Source organism: Falco naumanni, chromosome 2 (assembly GCF_017639655.2).
Source record: "Falco naumanni isolate bFalNau1 chromosome 2, bFalNau1.pat, whole genome shotgun sequence".
NCBI classification, from domain to species: domain Eukaryota; kingdom Metazoa; phylum Chordata; class Aves; order Falconiformes; family Falconidae; genus Falco; species Falco naumanni.
Genome location: NC_054055.1, coordinates 21,401,036 through 21,425,952, shown reverse-complemented (window position 1 = coordinate 21,425,952; position 24,917 = coordinate 21,401,036). Strand labels below are relative to the sequence as shown.

The window sequence follows — 24,917 nt, the reverse complement described above, 5'->3', positions numbered from 1 at the left end:
CTAGATGTCAATAACTTTGTCGTGTGTGTGTCCACGTAAGTGAATTATTGCAAGAATTGCAGAGCATGGCATCAGTTTCTATCCCTGTACTTAGCAGATGACAGCATTTACAAAGCCTGTCTGCCAGACATTAAACTTTTTACCTTACAAACAAAGACAGCAGCATAGGCTTTCTGTGCTTTTGTTTGTGCTGGAAGTCTTGCCTCTAGGCCTTGAAATCTTCTTGGTAGAGTCAGGTGGAATTTGATTGCTTTGTGTTCCAGTGGAGGAAACTGCTTTTGAGGCCATAGACTTTCTGTGGACCTGGTTATTGGCTGGGCCTGTGCTGTCGGGGACTCACTGTTGAAGCCTGCAGGGTGAACTGTTCCTCTCTAAGCTGGAGAACTTTGATGTTGCCTTCTGTGGCATCAGGACTTCAGCTGTAAAGTTTCTTTGGTGACTTCCCCACCCTGCCCCCTTTCAATTAAAAGGGAGAAAGCAAGGAGAATTATTCTTGTAATTCCAAGGGTGTGCTCATAAAGAGATTCAAAATTGGCACTTTCAACCACTTGTTATGCTTGTGGTGTCACTTAGTTATGTTTTTTTCTGCGTAACCAATGACCTTCCTTTGAGTTTATCTTTCTGGGTAGAAGGTAAGGGTTTATGAACAGCAATGTTGACTTCTTAAAATACAGGGGTTTAAACAGTCTAATTTTTAATGAGTATTGAAAACAAATTTATAATTGGCTATAGCAGGTAGCTGTTCTTGAAGGGCAAGTATCTTGAAGCTCCTACCATGCCACATTTGGGTAAGCCAGTTCTGGAGTTCAGGCAAGTGGAATTTCTCTTCTCTTTAAAGCAGTAGTAAAAAAGCAGCATCATTTTCAGCAAAAGCCTTGATCAGAATCAAGGAGCTGACCTCAGAGGCTGGGGCCAGCACATACTTTCAGAGGAGGTTGATTTGACAGCTCCTGGCACTTCTGGTGTGTTCTTTACACTGTTGCCCTTACAGGTCAAATACTGTGGTGAAGCTTCCTTTGCTCAAATTGATGCTAAAAAGCTGAGACTCGGCTGTGAGAATCTTTCACAAACTGTATCTTTAGAACAGCAAATTATTAGACTGGAGAAATGGGAGCAGGTTACATCCCCTCCAGTTTTCGCCTATCTCCTATGTTTGCTGTCACTGAAGACCTATCAAAGGCTGCAGCAGGAAGCATTAGGAGCCTGCCTACTCCAGTTCATTAATGAACCGGAGTTGGATATTAGCATCTCTCTGCCCTTGCAAGCAGGCGTCACTGCAGTCAGCACCAATTACAGCTGTATTCAGGGGACAGTAACATGATTCAGCCAGTCAAAAACAATATAAATGAATGAAGCTTCCACTGTTCGGGGATTATGTATTTTTAGCAAGATGTATGTGATGTAATCCAACAAGATAGCTGCATTTTTCTAAACTTGTTCTGTTCCTGTCAGCAGGCAACAGCATGATATAAAACTCACAAGTTACAAAAGGGAAAGAATATGAGAACAAGGTAGGGTGAGAAGGTTTTTATCTCTTCAGTGTTGATAGGCCCTGTGAAAGAAAATAGATTTGAGGTTCTCTAGATCTATAACTTTGTGACCAAAGAGGCTAGTTATTTAAGGCCTTCAGGAGCTTTTCAGCATGCTGCATGCAATGCTAATAATAATAATAAAAAAAAACAACGGGCTCTTAAATGGTCTCTTAACAGCATAGCTTTCACTCAGGCCTGTGTGTGTTTGTACTAGTATAGAGCTTGAAAGTGTGATCTTGTTGCCTTTGTCTTGGATTAAGCTGTCCCACTAGCAGATATGTGTAGTGGTATCCTGTTTTCTGGCAGCAAGTAAAGATGTTTTGTTGTCTTTTGCAGCAAATGAAGTACAGTAATCTGAGAAGTCTACATCTCTTAGTCAAATATCACTTGTTTGTGAATACTCCATCTTAGAAACCTGAAGTAAGGGGGTGGTGACTGGGGAGAGTCTGCAGTGCCTGGGCAGGGTTATATTTATGATGTTTCTTCCTGTTCCTCTCCTCTACTGGAGCTAGATGGTAATCATAATGAATATTAACTGTTGGACACCAGATCTCAGGATGGATGGGCAACCTGGTCAACTGTATCTATTTTAGGACCTCATGTGTCATTTAATAAAGCTGGTCACCAGGAAAATTGATTACCTGACATCTACTGTAGTGAATTAAATCAGAACCCACTAGTAGCTCTTTGCTTAGGTACTACTTTTACCCAAGGTCTCTAAGCACTGTTGCAAATTCTGGGGAACAGAGGGCTTCTAACAGTAGTGAGCCTAGTGTCTCTTCAAACTGCTGCTTGGAAGCTGCTGTGAACCAAACATGTGTTTGAAGAACACAAGAAGTATTTGAAACTGTCTAGATTTTTCTTCAAGTTTTCTCACTTATTTCTGTACTCTAATTCAAATTTTTACTTCTCAGAAAAGACACATGGGTAGTACAGTCTGGTCAAAGTATATGCTCAGGCTGAGGAGTGCGGACAAATTATGTTGGTTTTTTTCAGTCTGTTTTTATTGACATAAGATTCCTTAACATCTTTGCTATGAATTTCCATAGATGTTTGTTTCAAAAATAATTTAGAAAACTGAAGTAACTTTTCTTTTTTCCCCTGTTAGTAAATACATCTCAATTCTATTTTTACAGCACTGATATCACCTGGAAAGAAGAGGTCATCAGTGATCAACAGGTTACGACTCCAGCAACATAAACCAAACCATCACCATGAAACACTTCCTGAGGTAACTGTTCTGTATTTTTTCAAAAGTGTTACATTATTCTAATTACTTCTGTGCTGCAGTCAGTTAAGTGTTTCAGCGGTTACCGGTAGTACAAAACGTGGTGTAAACTAGTTTGCTTTCTGTTCACCTAGATTTTGCTATTTAATTAAAACTCTTTTATTTTAACATTTCCTTTCCAGTTCTTTACAGAAGTAGAGAATATGGGAACTGTCTTGTGGGATTGGAGTAGTGATGTATCAAATCACTGGTGCCTGATAAATCAGGGGAAAAATAGCAGAAATGGTAACATACAATAGCACTTGAAAAATGTTGGGTGTTTTTTTTCCCCATTCTTGTCTGCTGTCTGGATTTTTGGAGTGTTATTTGTGAAAGTGCAAAAGGGGACATGCTTGGTGAAAATGTGCAAATGTTTTTGAAGCTGATCATACTCAATTTGGGGAGAAAAGCCTATTGCTTGCTCCTATGTATGACTTGCAGCTCTTTCTGTATAAACTGGGGATAGAATGAGGGATTTGCAGACAACAGCTGTAGGTGCAGAGAGCTCATGTTGTCTTGGTTCTATAGTCAGTGGAGAGAGTTGAGCACTCCTAAAATAACAATACAGATCAAGAGCTTAATTTGTCTATAAACCAAAGAAATCATATTCTGTCTGGATGGGAAAAACCTTTCAAGAGGGCTGAAACATATGTTTCTGTATAGAGCATCTGTCACTATATTTTTCTTTTTAGACTGTTTATAGCAAAAAATCTTATACATTATGGTTATCAGGATCATTATCTCTAGGCTGATCATCTGTAATGATTTTGCTGCCAAGCTAGCCTTGGCTTAAGCGTTTCTGTGGAGTGTTTGGGTCAGTTTCCTCAGGTATCTTGAGCCAGCTGCAAAAGGACACTGTAAGCAGAACATATGCAGGTTAAAAGCATAAAGCAATTACTTATTTGCTAACACCCACAAAAGACAGCTGAGATTTAATGAGCCATTAGGCAAAGCATTAGTATGCTCACCACCATGATAGGCACCAGTCAGGAGGGAAAGGATTGGCCCCTGCAGCTCTGTAGATCCTGGATGGGCCCCAGTCTTCCACAAACTCTATCAATACTGGTCTGGTGACCTTATGGTTTGCAACTAGCCAGGCTAATCCCTGCAGTGCTTTTTCCTTTCACAATTTTATAACATCCCCATTTTGGAGCCTTCCTTCTTGGATCCTGCTAGTAATTGCCATCTCAACAGTCTTGCCTCCTACAATTTTTACCTTCGTTTCTCTGTGCAGACTTGCTCAGCAGCCTGACCCAAGGTCACAGATTGGTGCCATAAGGGATCTAGGTCATGAATCCTGCACAAATGGGACTTTAGCGTACTGTGGGTGAGGTAAGAGCCTCCAGGTGGGGTCACGGAGTGTGTTACAGCTTGCTCCCATAATGACCTTGTATCTTTTGAGCCTAATGAAATTTTGTTTCCTCATGATGGAGAAACTGAGCTGCTGACAACTTCTAAGCTGCCAGCTTTTCCAGACTACAGTAAACATTTTGCTTTTACCTTGAAACTGCTTGTTTCTGCCCTCCTTTAGCTGTCCTTGGTGTTTTTCCATGTTGGAGAAAGAGTGCCGTTCTGAATAGTTAGTTCCTTCAAGACAGCCTCAGGAATCCATCTCCTACTTTTTTGCCATAGTATTTCTAAAGTCAGTGAATCCTAAAAGATATGAGATCTTGATGGTAGTAGCTTCTTTTAAGTAGCCAAGGTAGATCAATTTATCAATAAGCAATTGCTTATCTAAATAGTACAATCTAAAACTTTGTCATGGTAAATCCAGTATTCTAAATGCTGAACAGAAAGTCAGATGGCTGGGAGGTGGGGAATACAGAGCACCTCAAATAGGAAAGCACTGTTGAAACAGTAAAGCTGTTGTGTTACTTAGAGGCATCTTATTTTACGTCAGTCCTATGACATGAATTAATATGAGCACTGTACTGCTCATATTTTGTGAATATAGAAGACGTGGGGAGATGAAATAAACTGGGGTCATCCTCCAAGAAAAGCACTTCACTGGGGATACTGAGTTCTGTTCTATGTGTTGTGGTTGCAGGTTTATATGATAGGAAATAAGGCAGTGAAGTTTGGAGCTGCGTGGAGATAATACATGTGAGACAAAGATATTAAGCCTTCCAACTTGGAAATAGCTGGAAACAAGTTAATGTATGTTGTGTCCGCTAGCATTTGTCCATTACTAGTAGCAGCAGCCACCCCAGAGCTTACTAAAAGCATGATTAACTGTTTGTGAAGATCAGATGCAGGGCTGAACATGCTGTACTGATGGCAAGGACTGGTTAGTGGCACAGTGTTTTTGTTGTTGCACAACATGGAGGAGACACTGGAGCAGCAGATACTAATGGCATAGATTATCTCTGTGTTTAAAACCAATGAGTTAAGTCTACACAAACTGCAAGTCATCTTGTTGACTGTGTCATAGAAAATGCCATAAAATGTATATAGAGAGGAGCAGGGTTTTCATCTGTAAAGTTAAGATAACCTTAACTGCTCTCTGAGTTATGACAGTAGTTTACGTGCAGTAACTTCACACAACAGGTATTCACTTGGAGACTCAAGAAGGACTTTCAACAGCTTTAAAATCCAGCTTGTAAGGGAAGACTCTCACATATAGGCAGACTTGCCACTCAGCTGTGAGTTAGGTTTGTGCATTGGAGGCATGCTGCAGTCTCTGCTGCTACTATCAAAGTGCATGCTGCATTAGGGCTCTCTGCTACTGCAGTTTGTCTTCTAAACAAAATACTGCAGATGTGAGTGCAGGTAATGAGGAATGGGTGTAACTTGTGTGCTACTTCTGCTGTGCTTACTATTTATCTGTTGGACCATTAACATGACTTTTTACCAGCTTGACATCTCCTGTCCAACTTCTAACATAGTCTGTTTTGTATTTAATATCGCTGAATTCTCTTTTTTTCATCCAGACCTTTCCATTTCAGAGTATGTTTATCCTTCAACCATTCTGTGATCCTGTGGTTAGTGAGGCTGAAAGGCAGCTATGGAAATCATCAAGTCCAATCCCCTTGATCAAAACAGGATCAGCCACAACAGATTGCTCAGAGCTGTGTCCAGTCATGTTTTAAGAATCGCCAGGGATTGAGACTCTGCAGCTTCTCTGAATAACCTGTTATGATTGTTTAGAATCATAGAATCATTTAGGTTGGGAAAGAGCTTTAAGATCATCGAATCCAACCATGAGCCTAGCACTGCAAATATCATCACTAAAACATGTCCTTAAACACCACCTCTACACATCTTTTAAATATCTCCAGGGATGGTGACTCAACCACTTCCCTGGACCACCTGTTCAAATCCTTTCGTTGAAGAGATTCTTTCCTAATATCCAACCTAAACCTCCCCTGGCACAACTGGAGGCCATCTCCTCTTGTCCTATCACTTTTTACTTGGGAAAAGAGACCAACCCCACCTTGCTAACACTTCCCCTCAGGTAGTTGTAGACAGCGATAAGGTCTCCCCTCAGCCTCCTGTTCTCCAGGCTGAGCAACCCCAGTTTCCTTATAAGACCTGTGCTCCAGACCCTTCACCAGCTCCGTTGCCCTTCTTTAGCTCCAGCACCTCCGTGTCCTTCTTGTGGCAAGGAGCCCAAAGCTGACCCCAGTATTTGAGGTGCGGCCTCACCAGTGCCCAGTACAGGGGCGGTCACTGCCCTGGCCCTGCTGGCCACACTGTTTCTGACACCAGCCAGGACGCTGCTGGCCCCTTGGCCACCTGGGCACACGGGGGGCTCATGCCCAGCCGGCTGTCAGCCAGCACCCCCAGGCCCTTTCCCACCGGGCAGCTCCCAGCCCCCTGCCCCAGCCTGTAGCGCTGCCTGGGGCTGGTGTGACCCACGGGCAGGGCCCGGCACTGAGCCTGGTTGAACCTCACACCGCTGGCCTCGGCCCATCATCCATCCAGCCTGTCCATATTCTTCTGCAGAGCCTTTCTACCCTCAAGGAGATCAACACTCCCGCCCAGCTTGGGGTCCTCTGCAAACTCAGGGAGGGTGCACTCAATCCCGTTGTCCAGGTCATGGATAAGGATATTAAACAGAACTGGCCCCGGTACTGAGCCCTGGGGAACACCACGTGTGACCGGCCGCCAGCTGCATTGAACCCCGTTCACCACCGCTCTCCGGGCCTGGCCGTCCAACCAGCTGGTTACCCAGAACAGACTGCTCCCACCCAAGCCACAGGCAGCCAGGTTCTCCAGGAGACTGCTTGGGGAAACTGCGTCAAAGGCTTTACTAAGGTCCAGGCAGACAACATCCACGGCCCTTCCCTCATCCGCAAAGCCCGTTACCTTGCCATAGGAGATCAGGTTAGTCAAGCAGGACCTGCCTTTCATAACCCCCTGCTGGCTGGGCCTGATCCCCCGGTGGTCCTGTACGTGCTGCGTAAAGGCACTTGAGATGACCTGCTCCACACCCTTCCTCTGCACCGAGGTCAGGCTGGCAGCCTCCAGCTCCCCAGATCCTCCTTCCGGCCTTTCTTGCAGGTGGATGTCACATGTGCTGACTTCCAGTCACCTGGTTGGCCAGGACTAATGATAACTGATGGGAAGTGGCGGGTCAGCACTTCTGCCAGCTCTGCCGGTGCCCTTGGGTGGATCCCATCTGGCCCCATAGACTTGTGTGTACCAAAGTGTTGTACCGGGTGCCTGACCCTTTCCCCTTGGATTCTGGGGGCTTCATTCTGCTCCCTGCCCCTGTCCTTCAGCTCAGGGGGCTGGGTACCCTGCGCACAACTGGTCTTGCTATTAAAGACTGAGACAAAGGCGGCATCGAGTACCTCAGCCTCTTCCTCGCCCTTTGTCACTGTGGTTTCCCCCACATGCAATAGAAGACAGAGATTCTCCTTAGCCCTTCTCAAGTATTTACAGAAACATTTTCTGTTGTCCATTACGGCAGTAGCCAGATTAAGTTCTCACTGGCCTTGGCCCTTCCCATTTTCTCCCTGCATAACCTCACAGCTTCCTTGCAGTCCTCCTGAGTTGCCTGCCCCTCCTTCCCAGGGTCATCAACTCTCCTTTTTTCCCTCCTGAGTTCCAGCCAAAGCTCTCTGTTCAGCCCAGCTGGTCTTCTACCCCACGGGCTTGTCTTCCAGCATATGGGGACAGCCAGCTCCGGCGCCTTTAAGATTCCTTTCCTGAAGAAGGACTGGCCTTCCTGGACCCCTTTGCCCTTCAGGGGTGCCTCCCAAGGGACTCTGCCAACCAGGCTCCTAATCAGACCAACGTCTGCCCTCTGGAAGTCCAAGGTGGCAGCTCTGCTGATCCCCCTCCTTACTTCTCCGAGAATGAAAAATCCTGTCATTTTGTGATCGCTATGCCCAAGACAGGCTCCGGTCATCACATTCCCCGCCAGTGCTCCTCTGTTCACAAACAACAGATCCAGCGAGGTGCCTTCCCTAGTTGGCTGGCTCACCAGCTGTGCCCGGAGGTTACAGTTCCACACACTCCAGGAACCTCCTAGACTTTGTTTCCAGTAGACACCTGGTAAGGTGAAGTTCCCCACAGGAATAAGGGCTAACGATTGTGAGATCTACCAGCTGCTTAAAGAATATTTCTTCTGCCTCTTCATCATGGTTGGGCAGTCTGTAACAGACTCCCACCATATCTGCCCTGTTCGCCATCCCCCTGATTCTTACCAATAAACACTCAACGTTGTTGTCACCACTCTTAAGCTCTAGACAATCAAAACATCAAACCTGGAGTTTAGGTAGTGACTCTTAGAATTTAAAACCAGTAACAAGAAAAATTGAAAGAACACCTTTACGTTTAGATGTAATTCCTGCATTTGTCTGTGCCCATGACTGCTTGTCCTGTCAGTGGGCACCACAGGGAGGAGTTTGGCTCTGTTGTCTTTGCTACTCCCAGCAGGTATTTATGCACATAGGTAAGATCCCCCTGAGCCCCTAGCTCTCACTATGTCCTCCAACAAATGCTCCCACTCCCTTTATCACCTTTGTGGCCCTCTGTTGGACCTCTTCTATATGCCTATGTCTCTAGTACTGGGGAGCCCTGAACACAGTACTCCAGATATGTCTCACTGAGGCTGAGTATAGACTACAATCTGTATTATCATCCACAAACATATGGAGCTTTAAGGGCCTTACATAAAAAGCAATGGGAAAGGTAAAACTTTGAGCATTGACTAGTCTTCTGCAATTGAAGCAATTGCTTAGTTTTATCAAAGTAACACTTGTACATCCTCATATTTAAAGGAAGTAAAAATATTTGCTTCATGCTATTGACAATACTGGCTAAACTATGTTTTACTTGAAGGTGATAAATTTGTTCTTACTGATATTTAGGACAATAGACAAGTATTTAATATCCCTTTAAAAACTTATGACGTAGTGTTTTATTGCTTTTGATGTGTATTTACTTGACCCATGGGGCAGGTGGCTTAGTTTTGGCGTTGGGGATGTGTTTGTATGTGTTTTTTCTCTTTAAGGCTTACTCTGAAAGGCACCCTTTATCTCTTGCAAAATGGCTCAGCTCTGAAGTTACCTACCTTTGCTGACAGTCACCATCTCTACTTTAACTGGGAAGTGAAATTGTTGTTGTAAAAGTAATTTAAAATGTGTCTCAATACATTTCTAACACAAAGTTCAGCCATTGAATGAGACAATTAAAAAGATAAGAGAAGGTACATGTTGCGGTGCCATGCAGTAAGACTGCTTTTAATAAACTGAAGTCCTACAGTATCTGAACCATTTCAAAACTTCAGAATAAGTCCTAAATTGAATCAGTTGCTTGTGCAGTCTCATTTCTCAGTGTCAATTGCTTTCTTTATTCCTGCCTTTCCCAGGATTGTACTACACATCTGAATAGTGAAGAAAGGGGCTGTGCTTCCACAAACAGCAGCTACTTTGACATCTAGATCTTTTATAAGAATATAATTTTAGACTGGAGGATCCTTAATTAACAGAAGCTCATCTATGGGTTTTCATCTACTTGTTTTCAACAGCTGCTGCTTTCCAGTGGAATGAGAAGCTTTTTTTTTAAAACGGTCCAGTACTTGGAATAACTCTAAACTGCTAAATTCAGGGGAGTGCTGTTGGCCAGTGAACACTTTGTTCTTTGTTCCAAGGCAATGTCTAAATAAAATCAGCTGTTCTAGGTTTCTTTTCTTTCTCAGCTTGCTCTGATATGAATTATTACTAAAGTCTGAAATAAATCTTATTTCATAAAAACTGTTTCTCAGTAAAATATTTAATCTTTCAGTGCTTTCATCTTTGTATGGGGGTTTTGAGGAGTCTGTTAGTGACAGTTTCATTTTGACTATAACTTATCTTAAACATCTGAAATAATAACAACTTGGAGAACCAACTGTAGCAGACACCTAGGTTTTTTCAATTAATTCTAGAAACCTGACACCTTCTCTTGATCGACTGCAAAACAGTCTGTAAGCACTAGCAGATTTTAAGCATAAGTTTTGTCTTACTGGAGTCACATCAGATAAAATGAAAATCAAGCAAGCAAAAAGCGAGAGTAGGGAATGTGTGGAAAGCTGCTGTTAAAAACTACTCTTATGTCTTCCTTCGTTGCCACGGTGACTTGCTTTCATGTCTAAATGAAGAGATAAGGTGGATTTCAGTTGTCAAGTCTGCAAAGGCAAAGAATGAAAAAAATTTCTTGTTTTGTAAAGGAGCTAATAGCAGATTTGCCTGTGGCAGATTGGTGTGTTTGTATGTTACTTCTTGTTTGACCTTGTATATACACTGTAAGTTATACAAATAAACTAAAGATAGCTAGGTTAATTAGCTCCTAGCAGGGTAGTGCCTCTTGCTCACTCACCTATGTTGATAGCTTGTCATCCATAACTGATGCATCCTTGATTTCTCAAGCTATAATTAGAATTCTAAGGAGGGAAATACTGGTGTACAATACTTCCTTCTCTGAGCTGAGTCTGTCCTTCAGCAAAGATAGTTGTGTAAGAATCTTTCCTATCCATAGGACCTAAAAGAGTACACACAGGAAAGAAAACAATGTGTAAGTAGACTGTGACTTTTATTTCATTATTTTAAAGTATTTAAAATTTTTTGTTGGGCTTTGCTTCTTTCACCCCCCACCCCACCCCAATTGTAGGTGTAGTCACTAGCACTGAGTATTTAGTTGAAGTTTTCATTTTACCCAAAGTATTTGTTCTGGTTTTTACTAGCTTTGAAAATACTAAGGTTCTGAAATTAGTGAGGGGATGAAACACTTTTATTAGTTTAAAAAATGTTGCACAGTAATCAATCTTTAATTTTTTTCACGTCAGGAATGAGCTTCACAACATTGGAAACCTTTTGCTCAGTTTTGCTTCTGCCTGTTTATCATGGAAAAGGCTGTCTAGAGCCAGTGACCTTTAAATAAAAAGCCAGCTTTCATGAAAATGTGATGTCATACTGTCACTGGGAAGAGTTGTAAATTCTAATAACCATCATGTATGCCACTCCCATCACACTGGCCCAACATCAGTTGGGTTAGACAAGGGCAAACCATGAGACTCCATGCTGAGAACCACTTCTGTCCTTCCATTTGCAATGTCAGGGTGTGAAACAACATGCTCAGTTCTCTCTGCTTCTTGTTGCAGTGTGCTTTTTACCCCAGGCAAAGCAACACGTGCTGTGGAGAATAGAAGTGGTGTGACTGCAGCAGTGATACTCTTAATTTGTTTTCTATTTGGCTCTAAATTTCTCTGTGTCTTGCAAGGATCCCAGCAATTGCAGAACCACCTTTGTTCATCCCCTCCCTCATGGAAACCAACACTCCAGAACCTCTGCTGTGCCCCATTATTGCTGATAAAGATCAATTGCTTCTTTGGTTTTGCAGCATTCCTGACAGTCCTTGCCAGGGTACTGACTACCTAATTTTTCTGTTGTTGTTGGGGTTTTTTTTGTTTCATTTCTTTTTATTTGTTAAAGCTGTTCTTAGCAAAAAATTAGAGCTCAGAAACAGTGTGACACACAGCAGGGAAGATATGAAGGAGTTAAAGGTAGAAGAGCAGGGAAGAAGGAGAGGTGAAATAAGTGCATATCCCAGCCCTAAAGTGATGTTTTCTAATTACACAGAAGAAACCTTTACATTTCCTGGCACTTCAGGCTATTGTTGTGGTAGCTTTAAGTGCTGGGTGGTATTCTCTAAGTCTCTTCAAGACATGCAAGTGAATTCTACAGAATATTTTGTATTTCTGATAATTTTTTCTACTTTTTTCTTCTTGGAACCCAAGTAACAAGTATATTTTTCTCAGAGCTCAGTGACTTTCTGTGAGCCACAGTTGGGAGAACTATACTGAGTTGCATTGGTTACTGCTCAGGAGCTAATAGGCAGCTTCTGATGTCTAAGTGACTGCTGGCATCAATGACTGGGAATGTGTAACCCTGACTTATGGGAGGATGGCTGCATGTGTTTCTACTCATACAGCATCCTTGGCAATTGAACTGCTTGTTGATTGGGCCTGTGTGCATCACAGAATGTTCGGGGTTGGAGGGGATCTCTAGAGATCATCTAGTCCACCCCCTTGCTAAAGCAGGTTCATCTGGATCAGGTTTCACAGAATCACATCCAGGCAGATTTTGAATGTCTCCAGAGAAGGAGACTCCACAACCTCTCTGGGCAGCCTGTCCCAGTGCTCTGTAACCTTCAAGGTGAAGCAGCTCTTCCTCATATTCAGGTGGAACTGCCTGTGTTGCAGTTTGTGCCTGTTGCCCCTTGACCTGTTGCTGGGCACTACTGAGAAGAGCCTGGACCCATTCTCTTGACACTTGCTCTTAAGATATTTGTAGACATGGATAAGATCCCTCTCAGCCTTCTCCTCCCCAGGCTAACCAGGCCCAGCTCTCTCAGCCTTTCCCCATAAGGGAGATGCTCCAGTCCCCTCATCAGCTTTGCAGCCCTCCGCTGGGCCCTCTCCAGTAGTTCCCCGTCTCTCTTGAACTGGGGAGCCCAGCGCTGGGCACAGCACTCCAGATGGGGCCTCTCCAGGGCAGAGTAGAGGGGAGGATCACCTCCCTCCACCTGCTGGCCACTCTTCTCCTGATGCACCCCAGGGTCCCATTGGCCACCTTGGCCACAAGGGCACACTGCTGGCTCATGGGCAACTTGCTGCCCACCAGAACTCCCAGGTCCTTCTCTGCAGAGCTGCCCTCCAGCAGGTCATCCCCTCACCTGCCCTGTTGCACGGGGTTGTTCCTCCTGAGGTGCAGGACCCTACACTTGCCTTTGTTGAACTCCATGAGGTCCCTCTCTGCCCAGCTCTCCAGCCTGTCCAGGTCTCACTGAATGGCAGCGCAGCCTTCTGGTGCATCAGCCACTCCTCCCAGTTCTGCATCATCAGCAACTTTGCTGGGGGCACACTCTGTCCCTTCATCCAGGTCATTGATGAGTAAGTTGAACAGGGCTGGACCCAGCACTGACCCCTGGGGCTGGCTACATTCTACTACACAACTACTTTCAGTGAAGACTGAAGCAAAGAAGACATGCAGTAGCTCTGCCTTCTCTGTGTCCTTTGTCACCAGGGCACCCCCCTCATTCGGCAATAGGCCCACATTTTCCCTAGTCATCCTTTTCCTGATGATGTACTTGAAGATGCTGCTCTTGTTGTCCTTGACCTCCCCCACCAGATTTAATTCCAAATGGACCGTAGCCTTCCTTGTTGCCTTCCTGTGTGCTCTGACAACATCCCTATGTTCCTCCCAAGTGGCCTGTCCTTTTTTCCACATCCCGTAAACTTCACTCTGTTTGAGTTTTACCAGAAGCTCCTTGTTCATCCATGCAGGCCTCCTGCCCCCTTTGATAGATTTTTTTTTTTTTTTTTTTTTTTAACTTATAGGGGTACACCTATTCTGAGCATCTTATTATACAGGTTTTTTCTTTGGTTTACCTGAATAGGTGTTTGTATGAATTCTTGTAATGCACTTTGCCTGTATAGACAGAAATCTATAGGTCTGTACAGCAGCATGTAATACAGGAGGAAAAGGAGCTTGTATCAGGATGGGGAGGAGTAAAGTGCAAGTCTCTGAGGGACACCTTCATTTCTGTAATACTTCTGTTCTTAAAGGTCACCTTGGGATCTTAAGTATCGCTGTAGGTGATTACACAAACTGCTGGTGAAGCACACTATTTTCCGTACTGAGAAAACCTGTGAAGGCCAGCAGAAAAAAAACAACCCAAAAACATAGAAGAGGTTGAGCAGAGAGAAGGTTTGGAACTGTCTTCTAAACCAAACCAGAAGTGAATGCCACAGTGTTGTGGTCAGACACATGGCTCAAGCTATGCTTCATGTGGGCTCTTGTTGACAATAAGCTATGTTTTATTTTATAGCTGCCACTGTCTCCACTTTGCTTACATGAACTGAAGTGTGTAGTGGCTAACACAGAACTTGACTTACATAATCACTAGTATGCTTTTATTACAGGACTTCTGCAAGCAAGTATTCCTTTCTATAAAGAACAACCCTTTGAAAACCAAACTTGTGTTACCTTTTGTCATTCATGTTACTAATGGAAGATTTCAACTGTAAGCTTGAGATGGATGAGTAGTAGAAAACTGAAGGTATCCACAAAGGCTAATTTTCTTCTATCAGTTACTTAGTCAAAACTAGTGTTCGTTTGCTTTATTAGTAATAGCTGCTAAGTATATTTTAGTGTATCACAGATGTAGTGTTTGTGTGCTGTAGTGATGCGTTATTAGTAGATGCATTTTTATTAATCTTTGTGAAACCGCAGCCAAAGCAAAACTCTAGTGGGGAAGGTGGTTGCAACCATGTGGTCACAGCTCTATTCCGTTTTGAGTTTTTCCTTTCATTTGCAAATCTGCCATTGAGCCTAAAGGCAACATATAATTCAAAGGTACCCAACCTCTTCGCCCCACTCTGCAAGTTTACCCACATCACACAATGCAGTAAGAACAAGGCTTTAAGTAATGAAATGGGTTGTGATGCTTCAGCCCTGGAGGCAATTTAGTGTAGGCATGAACTTTCTCAAAGGGCTTGTGGTTTTTATGGGAGCTATCTTGCTCATAAGAAGAAAATCTTCTTACATAGGCTGTTAACACGAAGTTGAGTATTTCCTCCCTTCTTTCATATAAATGAGCTCTTTGGGTAGTGAGTTGCTCTAATAGAGACCTAACCTTTGGAAAACAAAGGAAGCCGAAAGAAAGCACCATACATTTCTACTATAAATGTATGGTGAAAACCCGGAATTTTGTTTTACTGCACTCTACCTGCCTGTTCGTCATTAACCTCTTGTATTAATTTCTCTGGGCCTTCAGCCTGACTACAGAGTTGGGATGTTCTGAGGAGGCTGAGGAATAGGCTGTGTTTGGATTCTTCAGGGATGATGGACTAGTAAAATCTGTGAAGGCTGATATCAAATGTTTACTGGAAAGCCAAGATGCCTGATGTTAGCCTGTGGGTTTTTCAAGCTGCTACTAAAGGTTGCAGTTGCAGGCATTAGTTGACTTTATATGAGACTGACTTACACTTCTGACTGTTAAGAACTTAAAAGAATAGCAGTTTGGTTGAGGACGGACTTGCCTCTTGGTAACTGGTCTTGTTCTTAGTACTGAAGATGATAACCTGCTTTGAAGCACATAAGAACTCCTCACAGCAGTGTGTTCTGGCCCACCTTGGGATGGGGGTGGGAACACAGGACAGACAGACGATGTCAGTAATGCCCAAATATTTTAGTGTCAGTAGCTGAAACTTTTGCTTGTCTAAAACTTGGTTCCAGCGTGGGAGTGATTCCTCATTCTTTAGGTTTCACTTTGTCTAAAATAGAGGCTTCCTGTTGCATAAAGACAGGGGGGGTTGCCTGCATGCAGGCGTTTTGGAGTGTTAAGTGAATTAACTGAAAGTGTGAAGATAAAGTGGATGCTTTTAAAGCACGTTAAATAGTTGTGTGGATGCTCTCCACTTAAACATAAAATGGCTTTAGTTCCCTTAGCTTAATCTCCCTTCAAAGGCGATTAGACTAAAGTGAACATAAAGCAGATTAAACTCCCGTGTGGACATATTAACATGAGTTAACTTATCTTCCCTTCCTTGAATGTCCTTCTACACCATGCCCTTTAGAATGTTTTTAGGAAGTGAAGGAGCTCTCCAAGCTTTATTAAAGCTGTAACTGAATTGAGTATCTGGAATTCAGTATTTCAGAACAACCACTGCACTCCATTGAAAAAGATAATACAGAGCCTCCTAACAAATGACTTGCTTTTTGAAAGCAACAACAGCACGTGGAGGAAGTAACGAGCTAATGATATATGCATACACAGAGGCTTAGAACATAATGGACCAAATTATTTTTGACCATTTGATGGCAAGCTAACATAGCGAAGCTGTGTTGATGTTCTCCCATAATATTATCCTAGAGAGGCTGAAGTTGAAAGGGAGCTCTGGAGGTCGTCTAGTCCCCTCCCCCTGCTCTAGCATGGCCACCTAAAGCCAGTTGCCTAGGAACATATCCAGGTGGCAATGTTCCCATTCTCAGGTCTTTGCAATTTGCCTTTTCTGAGATGTGCTTCTGAATCCAAGGACCCTTGGTGGATCCTCTTCCCCACCTGAAGGCCTGGTGCACGCTGTGGAGGTTGGCAATTGAGTAACATGGCAGGATTTGTGCCTTTATAGCTGTAAAAACAAGAAAGCTAAATTGTGTCCAAATAAATTATAGCCCGTGAAATCTGTTTTTGGGGTGTGTTATGTAATTGTGGTAGCAGTATGTGGGCTTTGGTAGCAGCTGCAATGCTAACAGACTTTAAAATAGAGCATTTCTAATGTATGCAGCCTTTTTCAGGCTTTCATAGGACCATGGGATAGTTCAGACTGGGAGGGATCTCAGCAGGTCCCTGATCCAAACTTCTGCTCACAGCAGGTCAACTCTGAGGTCAGACTGGGCTGTTCAGGGCTTCTTTCTGTCAGGGCTTAAAAAACTGAGGAAGGAAACTGAACCGCCTGTCTGGGCAACCTGTGTCACTACCTGACTGTCCTCCTGGGGGGGGGGGGGGGGGGGGGGGGAAGTTTCACCTTATGTCTAGGCTGAACTTGTTATGTTTCAGTTTATGACTGTTGCCCCTTGTCTTCCTGCCCTGCACCACTGTGAAGAGCCCGGCTCAGTGTCCTGCATGGTCTTAACACAGGCACTGGGGGCTGCCGTTAGGTCCCCCTGAAGTTATCTCTGCTCTAGGCTGAACAGCCCAGCTTTCCCAGCCTGTCCTCACAGGGTCTGTGCTCCACAGTCTTGGGGACCTTCCACTGAAATCCATCCAGTTTGTCAAAGTCTGTCTTGTATTGCTGGGGCTCAGAACTAGATACAGTATCTAAATAAGGGCCGGCTTGGCTTACTGTCAGCTCAGTACTTTGAGAAATTGCGCAGCATCAGTGCTGTATAACAGCTGATCTTGGGAGAACTGGCAGTCCTCGGGACAGTTCTCAAACACCTTCCTTCTTGAAAGAGGGGAAGCTCTGGTTTCCTTAGTTGTCACTCTTCACTCGGGGGACCTGGCATGATTGTTGATTCATGTTTGTTGGGATAACCAGCCACTCTGCTTGCAGCAGCTGGATGCAGAGGTCAAGCTAAGCCAGGGTGTAGTGCAGGGGTCCTCAAACTATGGCCTGCGGGCTGGATACGGCCCCCCAGGGTCCTCAATCCGGCCCCCGGTATTTACAGAACCCCCCTGCCACCCCACCCCTCCCCCCTGCCACCACCCGGGGTTGGGGGGGGGGAAACCAAGCAGCCGCAGATGACTGCCTGCCACTTCATCCGCATGCCCGCCCCCTGTTTAAAAAGTTTGAGGACCCCTGGTGTAGTGGCTCCCTGGATCCTCACCAACCAAGATAACAGGGTGGACTATGCTCCCTTTTCATGTGGTCCTGTTTCCCCGAAGCATTAGTGGAAACTATATAGCCTTTCATTTCAAGGGAACAAAATTTTTTTAGAAATAATCTTTTAAGAACTCGGGAGTTGACTTACTCTGTGCTTTCAGTTCTGGTGCTTTGTGTGTGGTTTTTTGTGTTGGCTAAGACTAAAAAGCATGATTTAACACTTACCAGAGTAAACCTTTGCAGTGTGAATGCTGCTTTGCTTTAAAGGTGCCCTTAGGCAATGGGAATTTCGGGTGAGGAAGTGCCTTCTATTTGGGTACTGACCTTGTTGAAGTGAACTCTGCTCAAGATGCTTATTTTCAGGCTTCTTCTTTTGCCAGGATGTTTCTCCAGGTATGCCTGTACTTCTACTGCAAATGCTTGTGGCGCTGCCTGAAATTTGTGGTCAGGAAACTAACAGGTCAATGTGAATTGCAAAGGATCTGTTACAATACCAAACCTGGAGCTGCCCGAACTATGAAAATAGGTAACCGCAAAATCGTTCTGCATGCCTTTGTACCTTTCTGCATGTGCTAAAAATAGTATGACTTCATTCTTATAAATAAATTGTTCAATGAATCCAATATAAATTTAGCTTGTCTGATACAGTGCTTTCAAACACTGTTCTCTTTCAGAGGCATCACTGAAAGGTTCAAAAAGTAAGGTGAGTGAAAGATTTAATCGTTTACCTTTTCTGTTGTCCTGTGCAGTTGGTTTGTTCAGTTTGCTATTTTCTCACCCCCCAAAATCGCTGCAAGATTTGATATGATTTTACATTAAAATTATCTTCTACTGAAGAGAGTTGTTTTCACAATAGCAGGTGATCTAGCAACATCAGAGAGTGTCCTGTGCTCCAGGGACAGGCATGCCATGGCACTGATAGAGTCAAGGGGGCAACAGGACACGGTGGAGATGAGGGTGATGTGTTGTAATTAGGGGTTTCTTGGCTTGATTCCTCATCCTGTCTTAAATTTTCTGTAATCTGCAGTCAGTCACTTTACCCATTTTACACATCAGTGGGTTTTTTTTGTCTGGAAAGCAGGGATAAAAGAGGCTGAAGGCAACAGTACCTAGATAGCCAAGACAACTTTGTTCTCTGCTTTCCTTTTAAATATATTAATGGAGAAGAGCCTCTGTAGTTTCATCCTTTCACTGTGGCACTGGTTCTGCTAACCTAAATTCTTCTCACAAAGCATTTGTGTATATGTTAAATAGCATCATTTAGTCATCCATTTCTCTTTGGCATGAGAATCAGTGATGTTGAAAAGCTTACCTGGCATTAGCAAAAACAATGTCCTCTAGCTCAGTATAGTGCTTCCAAATGTACTTGAGCACAAACAGAAAGAAAGGCAGAATGTTACTTAAAAGCTTGCCTTTAAGCAATTGTGTAGTTTTGAGATTAAGCACCAGAAAGTTCAAACTCTTAATTTTTGGAAGACATGTCAATTTTTGAATACTGAACTTCCGGGGCACATCTACAAAGTGCAATGATATATAAGAGAAAGGAAAGATATTGTGCTGTGAGAAGAAACATCAAATGAAGGCTATCAATTCCAGGGTAACTGGGTGAATGGTCTGAAGCTGCTTCGTGATCAAACACCTTAGTGCAGATCATCTTTACTGGTAGCTGCTACAGAACTGTGATAGACAGACTACAAGGGCATGGTAAAGCAATTGAAGTTCTTATGGGGCTAGTACTCTGAAACTAGTCAGTAGGGTTGAATAGACTGGAAAGGGGGGGGGGGGGGATATAGAGAGAGAGTTGGGTCTTCTGGGCTCTTAATCTTAGAAGCTTTGGGGTATCAAACTTACTGTTGTTTAACTTGCATTGGTTAATAGCTTCCATAAGAATTAATATGTGTTTAAAACCTCTTTTTAGCGGCTGCAAACTTCAGTAAGTGTTCACCCTGATGCTATTGAGAAAACGATAGATGACATCATGGAACTGAAAAGGATTAATCCAGATATAAATCCACAGTAAGTTCATGGTTTCCTTACATAACAAACAGGAGTTATTAATTTTCTTAGTGCCTAGGTCCATGGAGTACTGATGCTCTATACTTACTGAGGCACAAAATTTGAAGATGAACTCTGTCTTTCAGCATAAAACTCCAACTTAAGCTTTGCTGTTGAAAAGCCAACGGAAAAATGAATGCTCTTGTATGGTGACTGTAATAGGCAAGTCCTGAGTCTCTTTTATTTTGCTGTTTCCTGAATCATTCATAGTATATTGTTGATGCATTGATTTTTATGGGGGCCACTTCCCCAGGGCCCCCATACCTCCAAGGCAGGTGGGTCCTGGCAGCGGCAACGGTGGCTTCTTAGCAAGGCTGTATGTGGCTTTTTGAGTAGGGAAGAAGTCATCTGGTTGTAACTGATATAAACTGTATACTGTTTTATGTTTGAAAACTGCCTTTAATTATCCAAACACAAGTTTTAATAATACAATACAGCTGGTATTTTTTTAATGGCACAAGATGTTAGTGGTAAGAAGAAACTGACACAAACCATTGTAATTACAAGCATATATTTCAAAAGTAAGTGATACCACTTTTGTGGTGGCCTTACCTCTCAGCCCCTAGCTTAAGGCACAAAACTTTCTAGGTCAGGAATCTGTGTGAGAAATGCTGAGGGTTGTATTATTCAGCTGATCAGTCTGAAGTTCACTCCTCTTCCCAAACTTGAAATAGATATACATAATCCAGCATAGGCATCCATAAATTGATAGCTGCTTTTCTTTAAGTGGTCAGCAGCGTCAACAGTTAAGGTGGTCCTAAGGCAACAACAAAACCCAAAATCTCGGTTGGAAAAATATAATACTTTTTTGTTGTTTCATTACAGAAATGACCCCCTAGCACTGCCCCCCAGTGAAAAAGACAGTAACTCGGTATTCCTAAAATGAGGCTTTACTGATCATAAAGGAAACAGAGTACCCTGAGTGTCTCTCTGACTTGAGAGACAACTGTTGTGGACATCACCACTGTCTACCTGGATTGAAAAAATAGCAGCCCAACCATTAAAGAAGGGAAGAAAGTAAGAGAAACAAAACAAAGAGAGCACCTCATTTTCATAGATGAGAAGCCCTGTGAGGTTTTCCTGGGAGTGGGTGCAGAGCTTTTCCAGGGGTGTCTCCTCACAGGACCTTGCCCACACAACTTTCAAACGGAGGGCAATGAAAAAGCAACTGCTTCAAGTAGGTGCAAGGCCCTGCTGCAAGGCTGGCCATCTGAGGAGGGTATCGCAGTTCTGGTACTCTTGTATTGCACAGGATGCAGATAGCTGAAATTCAGAAAAAAAAATCAGTGACGGCAAAATTAGCAAAGATGACATACAAGGAAAAACTGTAGGATGTAAACGTGCACAGTTCAGAGCCTGGCCTGTGGATATCAGTAACTGCAGCATTAGCAACCAGGCTGATTCAAGTACTCACTTCTCAGTGTTGGACCCCTGGGTAACTGGGTGGAATAATTCAAGGAAAAACAAGGAATTCATTAAAATGGTATTTTGTATGACACTGGAGATCACCACCTGATTCTTCTCATGGCATTGCCTTTGGTGTCTGAAGAAATGCTGTCTTCCAGAAGAGACAGTGCAAGGATGCAAATGATTTATGCTTGCTTGAGTCAGTCCCTTAAACCTGAAGTTATGTTTTGAGTGATCTGGTCCTAATATTAGAAAACAACAACAAAAAACCCCACGACTGAAGTATTTTTTTTGTTTAATGCTAGTGGTGTTCATGTGCTTAGCTCAGAACAAATGCCTAATTGCTCTGGGGCTAGAACCCTTGCATTCAACATTTTGCAGGACTGAAGCTTTCATCCCCATTCCCCCCATACACTCCATGCAGTCTGGTGAAATATTTTCTCAAAACAGTGAGGAATGGGGGCCTGGGATGTGAAAAGTAGTGCAGCATACAGAGAAGCACACCCTGTCACTAAATTGCTCCTTATATTAAATTTATTACAGTTCTGTTAAACTTTAAGCATCTGCACTGAATTTTTACATGTAAAAGCCATTTATTTTTTACTAAAGTTTTTTGGAGAAGTTTCAGCCGGTCAGCTATTTCTTTAGCCAGGATTAAGGGAAATTCATTGGCTTTCCTACTCTTGAACATAAAAAAACCCTGCATCCACACTGTCTTGTTCTGAAGCTCTGGCCTTCCCTTGCATAGTAGAGAACTGAAATCTCCTGGGGTAAGGACAAGGGGACATATGTCATGCTGTATGTGTTTCTGCAAATCTGTATGCAGTCATTTTTGTTAATGTAGCATCTTTGCAGCGCTGAACTAGCATCCCAGGGGTGTTTGCACTGAGCTGTTCCTAAAGGCTGGGGATTGCTGTGACCTGAAGAGGAGGCAGCCCGCAGTTATTTCCCTTTATCAATGCCTCTGAGATAAATGTGTATATTTAGTGGTGGGAACAAGTAGGCTGAGTAACCAGGTGGTGACACGTGCACTAACTATAGAAGCAGTCCGTGAAATACTCCCAGTTTTGGACTCTTCTCCATCTGGTGGAGCACCTGGAGCAGAGTGTGATGGCTGTGCAAGTCCAAGCAGGTTGCTCCTGTGCTTTGAGAACTGCTGCCACCAGCACAGGGATGTCAATGAGGAGGTGTGGGGCATCAGCAGCTCACGCACATCCTCTGGCAGGAAGGAGAGTAAAAGCTTAATTGATAGGAGAGTGGGGAAGCTAATTCCACACCCACCACCCATGAATAACATTGCATGGAGCGTTTCACTGGCTCTAGATAAAGTGCAAATGTGGCCTGCTTTGTATATGTTGTGCAACTTGGAACTTAGTTATACTTACTTTTTAAATATAAATCTGATCTGTTTTGCTACTGCCTGTGGTGTTGTGCTCTAAACTACTCTGAGGTCATGGAGTAGTTAAAAACATTACAAGCTGTGGTTTAATGATGCACTACAGTAATTGACATGCAGTCTTGACAGGCTTTTCAGCCTTCTTTGAAATGCAGCCTTTCTGTAAAACTGTAGGGTAGAGTGAGCGATGCGTGGGGGGGGGAACCAACAACCAAAGGGAGGGAAGACACTGCATAGGTTATTCTTAAAGGATTATAACCCTAAATAGCATGAAATTGCCACAAGAGAAATGGCCTAATGATGACATCTCTGATTCTGTAGATTAATCTAAAAAGATAAGTAGTGAAAATCCTTCTGCTTAGAAAATCTAACAATATTACAGAATAAACAAAATGTTTCTGTATATGAAACAGGACAGATGAGGAACTTGTGCAGCTTAATATCAGTGCAGTGCTTTGTGTTCTACAGAGCAACAAGGGTGTAGATTTAGCTGTGCCCTACAAATTCATATTAGGCATTCATATAATTTCAGAAATTACTAAAAATGAAAGGATTTATTCCCATATACAATTAAATATTCTTATGAGCATGGCAACTGTGTACTGCATGACTTCTATTGAATATTATAAAAGCTTAACCTAAAACTGAGTAAGCTGTTGTAATTTAGAGCCTTGGGAGCTACATCAAATATGAGGGTTTTGTGTTGTTTTTTCAGAGTTGTTTTTTTTGGTGTGTTTGGTGGATTTTTTTAATGATGCATCAGGAAATGTAAAAAGGAAACATAAAATCTGCATTACAATGGAAAGAGAGCCATTATAGTGATTCTTAACAGGAGACCAGAAAAAAATGCTGCCTAGAGGCAGATCTTTCAACTATGTTACTTTGGGGTTTTGGCTTTTTTATGCTAGCTTTTGTGACATGCTAGGAAAATGAATATTTTTAGCTTTCTGCAGAGTTTCCTCACCCCTCCCCCGCTTTTAACTTTGTGTCTCTGGTCTTGGGGCATTGTTTGAGAGCCTGCCGTTTGAATAGGAGAAAGGATTCAGTGATTTGCTTGACGCAGGCATTCAATGCTGCTGTGTGTAGTTATAATGAGACTTCAATGTGAAAATTCACTGTTCAAAGTTTAAAAAAAATCTAAATTTTATCATCTGAGGAAGGCACTAAATAACTGTGCATTTCACAAGGCCTTGTTTAATTTAATATTGATCTTTTGGGGATTCTCCCATTGCAATGAAATTGTTAGAGTACCAATTCATTGATGTAACATATATGTATATGTATAATGTATGTAACGTATATTAAATAGGTATGTACATGGTTGTGCTGTTTCATGGCTACATGTGATTGAGTTGGATTGTGTTGCTGCTTTTCCCCCTGAGGTTGGCAGTATCTCTTCAGGCATGCCTGCTGCAGATTGTGGGGTACAGAAATCTGATTGCAGAGGTTGAAAAGCTGCGCAGAGAGCCATATGATTCAGAGAATCCGCAACATGAGGAAATGCTTGTTAAGGTAGGCACTTAAGGGCATCCTTTATTCATGTTGGCTCCAAACAGCCTGGTTTATAAAGGTCTGTAAAGCATCAAGAGGTATTGTCACCTTCCTCCATCGTGTACCTGTTTTAAGATAAGGCTATACAGCATATTAATCTGGTCTGGGTGTAACACCTGACAAGCAAGCAGCTTACTCCCTGGTTGATGAATGTGTGTCCCTTGTCTTGACTGTATCTAGGCACTGGATACCAAGCTCTTACTGCAGATAATAGCTCTGTACTGTAAGCTCTGGAAAAATAGCCCTATGTTCTACTTCAGTACACCTTTCTTCAGTGTGAGGACAGTATTTTTCTTTCTTAACTGGAATAAACTTGTCTTTTTTTTTTCTTTTTTTTTTCCCTCCCCCCCTTTCAATCACTCCTATTTTTTGAAGATACTGTCTATGTATCCCAATGGCAAACCTCTAGCTTTCATTGTGTGGGATGGAAGGGTGACTTAATGCTTTTACTTACCTCATGCTTTCAGGAAAGCCTTGCACTGGAGCAGATGATAAAATTATTTTTTTCAGGAAGATGATCTTGAAGTCATAAGCGGAGTGAGAGCTAGAGAGCTCCTATATGGGAAAGGAACTGAGAAAAGAATAAAGGGGGTGGAAAATAGTCTTAATAGCAAGTCCCAGTATTTCTTCTTATCCTGTTCCTGACCATAGCTAGTGCAAGATGCTTCAGAGAAATGGCAAGAAACATAAAATAGTGATAATGAGCTTGGCTACAAGTAAAATTTCATCTTGCAGAATTTTCAGAGAGGTTTTAATAAAAACATAACACCTTTTTTGGTTTTCTAAATTATTTTCAAAAAAGTATTGAAAACTCAAACACTTCTTATCTTTTGTCCCCATCTGACCTTGGCTGGGATTTTTACAGCACATGATGATGACGCTGTCTTCCACGTT

General features: G+C 42.9%; 1 protein-coding gene across 10 annotated transcripts in view; it reads left to right on the top strand.

The window, feature by feature from the left end:
• ELMOD1 (ELMO domain containing 1) overlaps positions 1-24,917 on the top strand; it is a 65,210-nt gene that overhangs the window by 25,112 nt on the left and 15,181 nt on the right. For 7 of the 10 annotated variants that reach the window (XM_040583571.1, XM_040583574.1, XM_040583570.1 and 4 more), the window contains 5 exons: positions 2,669-2,763; positions 17,995-18,140; positions 18,289-18,317; positions 19,533-19,630; positions 23,855-23,984. In XM_040583571.1, coding sequence (XP_040439505.1) covers positions 2,747-2,763; positions 17,995-18,140; positions 18,289-18,317; positions 19,533-19,630; positions 23,855-23,984 — 420 coding nt within the window. In that variant the 5' untranslated portion in view covers positions 2,669-2,746. Of the gene's footprint in view, positions 1-2,668; positions 2,764-14,212; positions 14,350-17,994; positions 18,141-18,288; positions 18,318-19,532; positions 19,631-23,854; positions 23,985-24,917 lie in introns of all 10 variants that reach the window. The other 3 variants (XM_040583576.1, XM_040583578.1, XM_040583577.1) reach the window with 1 other exon arrangement.